This window comes from Podarcis tiliguerta, assembly GCF_965153285.1.
Source record: "Podarcis tiliguerta genome assembly, chromosome: 18".
In the NCBI taxonomy this organism is placed as follows: domain Eukaryota; kingdom Metazoa; phylum Chordata; class Lepidosauria; order Squamata; family Lacertidae; genus Podarcis; species Podarcis tiliguerta.
The window spans coordinates 11,201,752-11,214,942 of NC_139551.1; the positions used below are offsets into that span (position 1 = coordinate 11,201,752).

Genomic DNA, 13,191 nt, shown 5'->3' on the forward strand with positions numbered 1-13,191 from the left:
AAGAGCCCTTTGCCCTCCCGCAGCTTCCGCTTTTGCAGGAGAAAGGGACTGTGGTGAAAGGGGATGACAGATTTTAGGCATCCATTGGCATTATCACAGGTTCTTCCTGCCCTGGGGGTCAAGGCGGCACAGGTTTACCCCTGGGGTAGATCAGGCCAAGAGAGCAACAGAGAGAGGATAACCTGGTGAGAGACAGAGTGGGATAGCAGCTAGGGGGGCGGGCTAGGACCCCCTCAGCCACGGAAGCTCCCTGGGCAATATTGAGAGATAATAATAATAATAATAATAATAATAATAATAATAATAATAATTTATACCCCACCCCCCCGCGCCAGAGCCGGGCTCAGGGCAGCTAACTCCAGTAAAATTACAGTAAAAACATAATAGGAAAAAAACACCAATTTAAAATACAGGTTAAAATGCAATTTAAAATGCAGCCCATTGATCGAAACCATAAGAGGAGGGAAACATAAGGGTCAGACTGAGCCAAACCAAAGGCCAGGCGGAACAGCTCTGTCTTGCAGGCTCTGTGGGAAGATGTCAAGTCCCGCAGGGCCCTAGTCTCTTGTGACAGAGCGTTCCACCAAGTCGGGGCCAGTACTGAAAAGGCCCTGGCTCTGGTTGAGACCAATCTAACCACCTTGCAACCTCCAAGGTGTTGTCATTTGTGGACCTTAAGGTCCTCTGCGGGGCATACCAGGAGAGGAGGTCCCGTAGGTAAGTGGGTATGTGATGATGATTTGTACCCCACCTATCTGACTGGGTTGCCCCAGCCACCCTGGTCAGCTTCCTCACAGGGCTGCTGTGAGGTGGCAAGGATGAACCATGCACACGTCACCTTGAATGTGACTCATTGCACCTTCAGCGCACAAGCTCTGGGTTTGACTGAAATGAAAACAAATCTGGAGATTCGCTTACCATTCCCTTCCACTTCGTTGGAGAAGGCGTAGATTACCCCGCCCCGTAGAGCAGAGGCAGGGCTCGGTGCCTCTCTTGCGGTGGCCTCAATGGAGTTGTCTGCCATTGTGCGCACTGCCAGCGCCAGGACAGAGAGCGTCGTGGGCACCGCGGTGCCGTCTCCCCCGTCGATGCTCGGCTGGCTGCCGCCACTGTCTCCTTCTTCCTCTCGCCGTCTCTGGAAGTAGCGCCCGTTCAGCCCAGAGTAAATGCTCTTTCGGGTAGATTCGGGGAGGCCAGCAGGAGCCGGAGGAGCCTTGGTGCCAAAGGGGTGGCCTCCGTGAGGCACCGGGGGGAGGGCTGAGGTCGGACGCCCCTTGGGGCTGTGGGTCCGGAACGGGGGCTGGGGGCTGAGTGAGCTGCTCCCTTCTGCGGTTCCATGCAGCCAAGTTGGAGAGGTTGGACGGGCAACGTCCTCAGGTGGTAAGCCATCGTCAGAGTCTTCCGGAGGAGGGGACTTGGTGATGGTTTGACCGGCTTTGGCCGACTCTTTGCCAATGGTCACCTCGCCATTGCCATGTTCCTTCATCTCACCAACCGGAGTCTGGTCAGCTGTATCCAACGGATGTACCCCGTCCGCCCCACCCGGGATGGAGATGGTGAATGGTCTTGTAGACGCAGGACCTTCCAAATCCAAGGGGGTTGCCTTTGGGGCTGGTGCCGCCCTCTCCTCCCACGGATCCACAGACCCAGCCGGGAAAGCCGTCACCAGCTGGAGTTGCTCATCTTCCTCCAGGAACGGGACGGCGGCCTTCTGCGAGGGAGCGTAGGGATCCTTTGAGAGCTCTTTCGAGTCTCCGGACATGACGGCGTCGTCGTTCTCCTTGGGGAAAAGCTCATTCAGGAGCGGTAAGTGGGAATCGTGCTCCACCAAGACGTTCTCGATGCCTGGATCCTGGCTCCCCTCAGAGTCCTGATCCATGGGCTCCCGAGCCACCTGGCCGTGGTCGACCCCCAATGTGGCTGGGCCTGGTTTCGTGGGCGGCTGCCAAGCTGGAAGGAGAAGTAGAGAGGTATTAGACCGCTTGGGTTTGAGACTGACCTTTACGCAGAGCTTTTTTTTTCCTGGAAAAAAGGTGGGGGAACTCATCAGTGCCACCCCCAACCCCCAGGCAGAGGCTAAATGTAAGATGTGATTAATGACCTCAGCAGACAAATACAGTGGTACCTCGGTTGAAGAACATTCAGTTTACGAACTATTCGGTTTACGAACTCTGCAAAACCAGAAGTGGTGTCCCAGTTTGCGAACTTTATCTTGGTCTAAGAACGGAAACTGAACGGTGGAAGGGCACCGGTGGCAGGAGGCCTCATTAGGGATACTGTGCCTCAGTTTAAGAACGGACTTCCGGAACGGATTAAGTTCGTAAACCACGGTACCACTGTATATGGATTAGAAATGGCCACAACTCAGTAGATTACAGATGGATTTTGGGATCAGGTATTGGGTGTATATCCATCCCAGCCCCCCCCCCCCCCCGACAAATAATAATACTTACTTTATTTTTAAAATGTAAGGGAAGTCAGTTCCCCTGAGTTCCTGCTCAAGAAAACTCCATTCTAACTTTCCCAGAGCCTTAAAAAAGTTTCATCTTCCTAGCCATAATCTCCTGCCCTCTGAGGCATTTAGTGCATAAGAATTGCTATCAGGCCCCAAGACCAGTGGCCCATCTCATGCTCCAATGGGAAGCCCACAAGTGGGGATGGAGGCGACAGCCACCTCAGAACCCCTCCGGTAACAGAGGTAGATTGCTCCTGAACGTGGAGGTTTTGTGTGAGAACAGAGGGATGTAAGGAAAGCCTGTTGGACCAGGCCATCGGCCCATCTAGTCCAGCGGCCTCTTCTCTCAGCGGCCAACCGGATGCCTGTGGGGAACCAGCAAGCAGGATCTGACCACAAGAGCAGGACTCTCCCTTCCTGCAGTTCCAGAAACTCGTATTCAGAAGCATTCCGGCCTCCAGTTGTGGAGGCAGAGCCGGGCCGCTGTGGCTGGTAGCCATCGATAGCCCTCTGCTTCTCCAGTCCTCTTTTAAAGCCATCCAAATTGGTGGCCATCGCTGCCTACTGTGGGAGGGAGTTCCACAGTCTAACTCTGCGCTGTGTGAATAAACCTTTCCTTTTATCTGCCCTGAAACTTTCAACATTCAGCTTCAGTGGATGCCCATGAGTTCGAGTGCTAGGAGAGAGGGAGGAAAGTTCTCTACTTTCTCCAGGCCATGCAGAATTCTCACTCTCCAAATTGATTCTTGCGTTGCAGAGGGTTGGACTAGATGACGCTTGGGGGTCCCTTTCAACTCTACGATTCTGATTCTATACCGCCTGTTAATTAGCTGTGAGTACAGGCAAGGAGAGATGTGGAGAATAGGAAAGACCTGGATTTACGGCGCTCACGCACTCCTGCCCCCCCCTCCAGCCCCCCCCCCCCCCCCCGATACTGCTGCTATACAAGTACAGGCACTTTGTTTTATTAAAAGGAAGGGAGTTTGGAAATGCCATTTTATGCTCTGCCTCATGCCAAGGGTGTGCTCATAAATCAGCCGGCATCGCCAAAGGCAACCTCTGCAGTCGCTTGGGCCGACGAGAAGAAAATTGCATCCCACCGTCCCCTGACCACTTCCCAGCTCCAAACGCGTCCGGAATGATTGCACCTTAAATTGTGTCACCTCAGAGAGGAGGGGCTGCAGGGAGCGGGGAGGCGGTGGGCTGCGGGAGGGGCCCGGCAACTCCATTGCAGCACACAGGATTTGAGCGTGGGAATAAAAATAAATAAATTTTAATTTATACCCTTCCTGGTTCAGGAAACCGGGCTCAGGGCGGCTAACAACAAATTTAAAACACTTAACTGATGCAACAAAAAACAGCATAAAATATGGTATAAAACAAAAATAACAATAAAATCAGAATTCAAAAATCAATTTAGGGGGAAAATCCATCCAATAAACATTAGATGATCACCAAGGCTAGCTGGCTAAATTAGTCCTATCTGAGCCAGCGAGGAGACCAGGAAGAATTAGCTGTGGGATCCCAGAGCGGTGAATCTTCATAAAAGGGGAGGGGGAGGGAAGGAAGGGGAATAAAAGATCAGGCTAAGTTCAAGTTGAAAGCCAGGCAGAATAGCTCTGTCTTACAGGCCCTGAGGAAGGAAGTTAAATCCTGCAGGGCCCTGGTCTCATGGGACAGAGCATTCCACCAGGTCGGAGCCATCACTGAGAAGGCCCTGGCCCTGGTGGAGGATAGTCTGACTTCCTTAGGGCCCGGGACCTCTAAACTCTGGTTATTCATGGACCTTAAGGTCCTCTGTGGGGCAGACCAGGAGAGGTGATCCTGTAAGTATGGGAAGTCTCTGCCTTCTCCCATCCCCTGTCTAACAAAAGGGTTTTCATAAAATTACTCCACTGGGAGCAGTTTGGCCTGGGGGTTCACTGATATGCGGATGATACCTAGCTCTACCTCTCCTTTAAATCAGAACCAGTGAAGGTCCTGTGTGAGTGTCTGGAGGTGGTTGAAGGATGGATGGTGGTCAACAGATTGAGGTTGAATCCCAGCAAGACAGAAGTTCTGTTTCTGGGGGACAGGGGGTGGGCAGGTGTTCCTGAATGGGGTAACTGTGCCTCTAAAGGACCAGGTGCACAGCCTGGGGGTCATTTTTGACTCACAGCTGTCCATAGAGGCGCAGGTCAATTCTGTGTCCAAGGCAGCTGTTTACCAGCTCCATCTGAGACCCTGCATACCTGCTCCCTGTTTTGCCAGAGTTGTGAGTGCCCTGGTTATCTCCTGCCTGGACTACTGCGATGTGCTCTATGTGGGGCTACCTTGGAAGGTGACTTGGAAACGACAACTAATCCAGAAGGCAGCAGCCAGACTGGTGACTAAGAGTGGCTGCTGGGACCATAAAACACCGGTCCTGAAAGACCTACATTGGCTCCCAGTATGTTTCTGGGCACAATTCAGAGTGTTGGTGCTGACCTTGAAAGCCTTAAATGGCCTCAGCCCTGTATACTTGAAGGAACATCTCCACCCCCATCGTCCAGCCCAGACACTGCTGCATCTTGTGGGAGTGAGAAGTGTGTGGTCAAGGGCCAGCTTCCGTCTGCCATGAATATCCTTCAAGCACCATCATTTCATCAGAAGGAGGGAAATGAAACAATGCCGAAATGACGACAGAGTTTTCAACAAAGAGCAACTCCTCTGTGCTGTATTTTACATATAGTATTTGCTTTTCCACTGCTCTGTGTTTTGATTTGGTCACAGCTTGCTGCGGGCAAAGCGCCATAAAACTTAAACTCAACCAATCGACCCAACCTTTGTAGCAGTAGGCATCGAACTTGGAAGTAGGATCTGGGAAGCCCGTCCGGTTTGAGAACTGGTAGACCGTCCGGACGCCAGGCTCGTCCCCTCCGCACTTCTTCCGCGGGATCCGGATAGGGTAGCGGACGCTTCCGTCAGCCAGCCATCCTGGGTCGCACTGGTCCAGCCCTTCTCTCCAAGCGAGGTACAGCTGCCCTGCAGTCGCCAGCCGAGCACCTCGGCTCAGGCAGTGCTTTTGAGCCGTCTGAAACGTCAGCCGTCCGGGGCTGGAGGCATAGAACACCTTTCCTGAAAGCAGGGAATGAAAAAAAAGTTCAAATTGCATTGCTATTTCGTATGCACACCACTTGATTGCCCCCAAAATCCCTTCAAACAAACCACTCAAAGCAGTTTGCAGAAACTTAAAGTAATAAAGGTATAAGGAAAACAGTTTGAAACATACTATTATTATACAATGCAGAGGAATTATGATGAGAATTAGTGGAGGTAAAGCTAATTACTATTAACAACAACAATTTGAGGTTCCCTCTTGGACTTTTTGTTGGGAGAAGAAGTAAATGATGCAGCGACACTTTGACTAAAAAGAAATGTGGTTTAACAGAAATTGGAGAAGTTGAACTGAGTCCTTTTTCTAATGTAAAGTAGCAGGAGGAGAACAGAAGCAGCCCCTTTTTGTCTTTGGTGTTTCTTATCTCTCTCTCTCTCTCTCGTCTCCCCTCCTCTTTTTTCCTTTCTTTTCTTGTTCTCTTTCTCTCTTCTTGTCTTTTCGATTCTATTTGTCCTAGGTATTACTTGAGTGTGTTGTGAAAACTTCAGTAAAAATCAGTTTGAAATACGATGATGATGATGATGATGAAGAAGAATAAACATACAAAAAGTTGAAATTCCCAGACAGATTAAAGTCCACATCAATTTTCTAAAGCATCTGGGCAGACTTGTCCAAACAAGAATGCTTTTAGCAGGCACCCAAAAGAATACAGGGAAGGCACCTGTCTCAATGGGCAATGAGTGCGGGTGCTGCCACACTAAATGATCTGAGTTGATGCATTTATATCACAGAATCATAGAGTTGGAAGAGACCCTGAGCATCACCGAGTCCAGCTCCCAGCAATGTAGGAACATGAAGCTGTCCAATGTGGGGATCAAACCCACGACCCTGGTGTTACCAGCACCATGCTCTAACCGAGTGGTTACTGGCAGGTTTGCTGCTCTGGTCTCCTTTGGGAATCATAGAATCACAGAAGTGTAGAGTTGGAAGGGACACCCAGCATCATCTAGCCCATCCCTCTGCAAGGCAGGAATGAATGAATTTTATTATTACGGTCACAGACCAGTTCCGGCTCACTTACAATATCAGGAAAATCATAAAACACAACAGGAATACATTGAATTGCAATTGGGTGTAACAGAGACAATACAGCAGCAGTTAAAAATATATATTAAATCTTGATCACTAAAATACAACATAAAATTGTCATTTTAAAACCTTAATCATTTTGGTAGAACAGCTTGTTCCCTAAGTTTTATGTCGCACAGAATTTGGCCACCCTTAGCGTGATCTCTAGATCCTTGTCCTCTACCAGGAGTTTTAGACATTGAAGTTTTGGACCCATTTGGAGATTTTTGTATAACAGGAATGATAAATACCGAGCATATATCCCCGTAGAAACGGCAGTGTAACAAGACATGAGAGACAGGTTCTACCTCCATCAAGCCTGATCTCATTTTTTGACAGAATTACAAGCCTGGTAGATGAAGGGAACGCAGTGGATGTAGCCTACCTTGATTTCAGCAAGGCATTTGACAAGGTGCCCCATGATATTCTTGTAAAGAAGCTGGTAAAATGCGGTCTTGACTATGCTACCACTCAGTGGATTTGTAACTGGCTGACTGACCGGACCCAAAGGGTGCTCATCAATGGTTCCTATTCATCCTGGAGAAGAGTGACTAGTGGGGTGCCACAGGGTTCTGTCTTGGGCCCGGTCTTATTCAACATCTTTATCAACGACTTGGATGATGGACTCAAGGGCATCCTGATCAAATTTGCAGATGACACCAAACTGGGAGGGGTGGCTAACACCCCAGAAGACAGGATCACACTTCAAAACGACCTTGACAGATTAGAGAACTGGGCCAAAACAAACAAGATGAATTTTAACAGGGAGAAATGTAAAGTATTGCACTTGGGCAAAAAAAATGAGAGGCACAAATACAAGATGGGTGACACCTGGCTTGAGAGCAGTACATGTGAAAAGGATCTAGGAGTCTTGGTTGACCACAAACTTAACATGAGCCAACAGTGTGACGCGGCAGCTAAAAAAGCCAATGCAATTCTGGGCTGCATCAATAGGAGTATAGCATCTAGATCAAGGGAAGTTATAGTGCCACTGTATTCTGCTCTGGTCAGACCTCACCTGGAGTACTGTGTCCAGTTCTGGGCACCACAGTTCAAGAAGGACACTGACAAACTAGAACGTGTACAGAGGAGGGCAACCAAAATGGTCAAAGGCCTGGAAACAATGCCTTATGAGGATCGGCTAAGGGAGCTGGGCATGTTTAGCCTGGAGAAGAGGAGGTTAAGGGGTGATATGATAGCCATGTTCAAATATATAAAAGGATGTCACATAGAGGAGGGAGAAAGGTTGTTTTCTGCTGCTCCAGAGAAGCGGACACGGAACAATGGATACAAACTACAAGAAAGAAGATTCCACCTAAACATTAGGAAGAACTTCCTGACAGTAAGAGCTGTTCGACAGTGGAATTTGCTGCCAAGGAGTGTGGTGGAGTCTCCTTCTTTGGAGGTCTTTAAGCAGAGGCTTGACAACCATATGTCAGGAGTGCTCTGATGGTGTTTCCTGCTTGGCAGGGGGTTGGACTCGATGACCCTTGTGGTCTCTTCCAACTCTATGATTCTATGATTCTATGATTCTATGATTCTATTCTAAGCCACAGGGGCAGACTCATTCCACGTATGGTTTACCCTCGAATCTGCCCTGCAATAAGGCAGATGGCAGCACATTGAATCTAGAGAGAGTAAATGACCGTCTGTATTTGGGTATTTGTAATTTTGATAAATAATTTGCTGGGGTAAATCCTCTCCCATTATCTTTTATTGCTGGGTGTTTATTCACCTTGCTCATGTGGCTTTGCGGTTCCACATCCCAAATTCGTTGGGGGATTATTGCTCTAGCTTTCTCATAACTTACAGCTATCAGGGCCTGTGGGGAAGCAATGCAGGAAGCACAGCTAATGGAGACAGCTTTCTCCTCCCTGCATAGGTCCAATCCTCTGTTAAAGCCATCCAGGTTGGTGGCCACGACTGCTTCCTGTGGCAGGGAGTTCCAGAGTTTAACTCTGTATTGCATGAAGAAGTCCTTTCTTTTCATCTGTCTGGAATCTCACAATATTCAGCTTCATTGGATTCCCACGAGTTCTTCAGGCCACGGGGGAGGGAAAAGAAGCCCCTCTCCATCTACTCTCTCTCACTCATCATTTTACAAACTTCTCCCCTGTCTCTCTCGTTCACTTTTCTTGGAACTTAAAAGTCCCAAACACTGCAGCCTTCCCAGAGCCTTTCCATCCCCTTGACCATTCTGGCTGGCAGCAAAGTTGCCCAGGGTGGGGGTCCAGGGTGACCCCCGCCTTCCCCCTCGGCCTTGACTGAGCTTCAGAGAGTCTTCTGCCAGACTCTGAGGTTCCTGTGTTTCTTAAACAACCATCATTACTTAAGGAACAAAGCCAAGACAGGATAAGTTACCCTTTTGTTCGATTGTTCCCTTTCTCCAGCGGAGACAAAGAGGAACTCGAGCGTGGCCGATTTATCAAAGCGATGCCTGCTTGCGATTCCCCCTCCGGGATCTCGGGAGAAGCCTGCGATGGTTTTTTGATGGTGCCTTTCATTTCATTAGCAAAGCTGTCTGGGGCTGTTGAAATGGGCCGTTTCTGCTCATCGTGACTGAGGATCCACCCCAGGCAACGATCCATCAGCGCTCCCTCGGGTTTGCGTGTGTGTTTTATTTCTAAACAGGCTGAGGATTAAAATCTTCTCGGGCTGTTTTCAGAAACACAGCTTGGCTGTCTGGGAACCTTTCTTCTTGACATCCAAAAGGCAGAAAATGTCCCAAAACAGAGCAAAACTGGGCTTCGGTGTTTGATAAAGGGGGCTGCAGGTTACGGCCTCTTGGCAAATGCTGGATTAAGGGGTAGTGGTGAATCCAGACCCTCCAACATTTCTCCAATGAAAATAGGGACGCCCTAAGGAAAAGCATGACATTCTGGGATCAAATAAGATATATGGACGGCTTCTGTAAATCCGGGGCTGCCCCTGGAAAACAGGGACACTGGGAGGGTCTGTGAATCAGAAGGTGGAATCTGCAGGTAAGTCTGGGGTTTGCATTGCAATCACTGGGGCGGTGGACTGGAGTTGCGGGGTGCTACTTCCTATTGCTATACTTGCTTGTGATGAGGACGTAGGAGAAACCTGCTGGATCAGGCCCAAAGGGGGCCCCTCAGGTCCATGCATGCTTGTTTTTGAATTATTATTGTTATGCAAGAATCTTTTGCCCAATGTGGGGCTTGAACCCACGACCCTGATTTTAAGAGTCACATGATCTATCAACTGAGCTATCCCAGGAATAGCCTGCTTCCCTTTAGGAAGGTTATTTGGCATAATCATAGAACTGTAGAGTTGGAAGGGACCCTGAGGGTCATCCAGTCCAACCCCCTGCAATGCAGGAATATGCATCTGTCCCATACAGGGATTGAACCTGCAACCTTGGCGTTATCAGCACCATGGTCTAATGCTTTGGCTCTCTCTTTCTTTCTCTTTCACACATTTCTTCTTGAAGGAGAAATCTGGACCCATAAATTTATTTCTCTTGCATGATGCTGGAAATTAGCACTGAAGAGGCAGCGGTGGTCTAGTGGTTAGAATGTCAGACTAGTAACTCAGCACCTGAAGCTCAGTAGGTGACCTTGGGCCTGCCACTGCCTCTCAGCCTAACCTACCTGACTGGGTTGTTGTTGTGGCGAGAGATCTACATATGCCACTTTGAGCTGGTAGGAGAAAAGGTATGTTATAAACGCACAAAAGAAACAATGGTAAACGAATAAGGTGTCAACCCACTGAAAACAATGAGCACGACTGCTCTGATCAGGATTAGCTGGGAGCAACCCAAACTAATATTCTAGGCCTCAATGGTTTGCAAGCATAATGGGCATGGTTCTCTTAGAGGTCCATTAACTTCAATGGGGCTTGCTCCGGGGAGAACTCGCTTGGCGACAATGCTCTGCACCCATTGCTTGACCAAGAAACTGCATTGCAAAATTCAGAGAGGTTCTGATTTCAAAGGACGGCTGTGGTTCTGTTTCCAAAGTGCTGGCTGCGTATATTTCACCCTCTGCCCCGTTTGCATGGGCCGTACTCACCCCGAAGCTCCTTCGAGTAGCAGTAGACATCGTAGGCCTCCCAGGCATCCCGCTCCCCATAGCTCCGGACTCCCGGGAGAGTGTTGCGATCCCCGTAGCAGCCAGGCCTTGAGAGGGTGATGGGGTACCTGTGCCAGGAAGGAGCAGGGGGAGCGTTGGATGGGAGGGAAGACGGAGGGGGAGCACTGCAAGCCAGGATTCTCCCAGAATCCTTTGCCAAAGGAAAAGAGCTGGTTGGATGGAGGTCCAGCAGCTGGAATGCCTTTGAAGGGAGGGGGGAAGAACAGAGCAGGGGGGGGCAACCCAGGGAGAGGAGGGGGAGGGGGAAATGGGGGTGGGAGGCAGGACAGGGAGCCCACCTTGGTATCAGCACGTATCACAATTACTCAGCAAAGGGTCCCTATTTGTTTTCCCCAGCCTCCCTCTTGGAAGCTACGAAAGAAAGGCAGACTCTCCAATGTTTCTCGGATGAAAATAGGGACACCCTATTTTCCTGTTCAGGGAAGTTTTTAATGTGTGATGTTGTGTTGTGGTTTTACTTCTTCTTTTTTTGTGGGGAGCTGCTCAGAGTGGCTGGGGCAACCCAGTCAGATGGGTGGCATAATATGTTGGAGGCTTCCAACATATATAAAAACATAATAAAACATTAAACAAATTCCCTATACAGTGGACTCTCGGGTTGCGAATGTGATCCATGCAGGATGCACGTTCGCAAACCACATCTGCACACATGCGGGTTGCGAATTGGTGCTTCTGTGCATGCGCAAAGTGCAATTTAGTGCTTCTGCGCATGCACAACCGCCGAAACCCGGAAGTAACCCATTCTGGTACTTCCAGGTTTTGGAGGTCTGCAACCCAAAAAAACGCAACCTGAAGCATCTGTAACCTGAGGTATGACTGTAAAAGGTTTGCCTTCAGATGTCTTCTAAAGGTTGTGATTTACTTATCTCCTTGGCTCGGGGGTCGCATAACTCCAGACCCTCCAACATTTCTCGGATGAAAATAGGGACGTCGTAAGGAAAAGAGGGACATTCCGGGATCAAATCAGAAACCGAAACAGCTTCTTTAAATCCAGGACTGTCCATGGAATATAGGCACCCTTGGAGGGTCTGGAAAGGTTGCATCTTGATTAGACTGTTTCTCACTTTATTAGACTGCTGTAAGAAAACGAGAAGAGCATTTGCTGGACCAGAGGGCCACCTTGTCCTGCTTGCTGCTCTCCCAGGGGCCAACCAGGGGTCCCAATGGGAGCGCCATAAGCAGGGTCTGAGAAGAGCAGTGAAACTCCCCTCTTGCCGTTTCCAGGAACAGGGATTCAAAGATAGACTGCCTCTGATGCTGGAGGTGATGTAGCTGCCTTGTTTATTTTCATTTTTAAATTTATTAATCCATTTATTTAATGGACCTATTTATTAAATGGATCTACCGCTTGGGGGTTTTTTCTGTTAAAAAGTAACAACCTCAAAGCGGTTTACAAAAAGAATGATGCAATCAGAAAAAAACGAAACCCCCAAAAAACTAAAGCACATCAGCGGCCGAGATATCTGGGCAGACTTGCGTAACCAAAAATGTTTTAAGCAAAAAGGCGCCTGCCAAGAGCCAGCGAGTTCCAAAGTGTAAGAAGCCACTTGCAGGTAGCTACTGACAACCTAGGAATTTTTATATTCCTTCCCCCCTTTAAAGCTGTCCAAAATTGGGGGACAAACTGACGTATTAACCGGGGGCAGTTTTGAGACAGAAAATCAGGGTTGCTCCTTATAAATCAGAGAACAGTGGCAGATGCCTTCTCCATGTACCTGACGGTGCGGTCAGAGAGCCACCCTGCGTCGCAGTTGTCATAGCCATCCTCGAAGGCCACTTGGAGGTGGTCAGGGGAAGCGATGACGGCCGAGTTCTCCTCGCATGCCTTCTGGGCCTCTGGGAAGGTCAGCGCATAGCGGTTGCTGGCAGCTCGGTAGTGGAAAACCACACCTGGGCGGGCAAGGAAATGGGCACAAGAGGGTGTAAAATTCCTAGGCACCTATCCTGAGGACCTTGCTTGCTTTATATTTTTCACTTCCTTCTAAGAGCTGGTTTCAATACCCTTTAGCAGGCAGGCAGAGCAAGAGCCAGCAGTAAATCACACTGTTCAAGTTGGAGTTAACCCTTTATTAGTAAAACACACGATCTGCACAGACTTGGCTGAGCTTCAGGCCTAATCAGCACAGGCGCTCATCCCCAGTAGGTCTTGCTCCCATGAAGCAGTTGGCGAGACTGAAGGTCCCTGCCCCCCACAGCCCTCTAAGTCCTCTCCTTTCCAGCACTTTCCCCAAGCAATCAGAGACTGGGCCTGCATGCAGCCAACCTCCCCTCCTCTCTTTTCATGCCTCTCCTCATTCAGAGGGGGGAGGAGAGCTTGTTGCAGCAGGAGGGGGAGACACCCGTGACTCTTCACCAGCCTAACCCATCTCTGCCTCTTGGCCTCTCCCCTCTTCTCCCGCTTCAGCCTCTCCCCACTCACT

General features: G+C 49.4%; 1 protein-coding gene and 1 long non-coding RNA gene across 4 annotated transcripts in view; both read right to left on the minus strand.

The window, feature by feature from the left end:
• LOC310668667 overlaps window positions 1-13,191 on the minus strand; it is a 76,202-nt gene that overhangs the window by 21,769 nt on the left and 41,242 nt on the right. The window lies entirely within an intron of this gene.
• Window positions 1-13,191, minus strand: part of NCAN (neurocan) — a 62,324-nt gene that overhangs the window by 21,769 nt on the left and 27,364 nt on the right. The window contains exons 4-7 of the mRNA XM_083421361.1: window positions 12,487-12,661; window positions 10,691-10,818; window positions 5,258-5,551; window positions 919-1,950 (exon numbers count right to left, since the gene is read on the minus strand). Of these exons, the coding sequence (XP_083277487.1) occupies window positions 919-1,950; window positions 5,258-5,551; window positions 10,691-10,818; window positions 12,487-12,661 (1,629 nt within the window). The remainder of the gene's footprint in view (window positions 1-918; window positions 1,951-5,257; window positions 5,552-10,690; window positions 10,819-12,486; window positions 12,662-13,191) is intronic.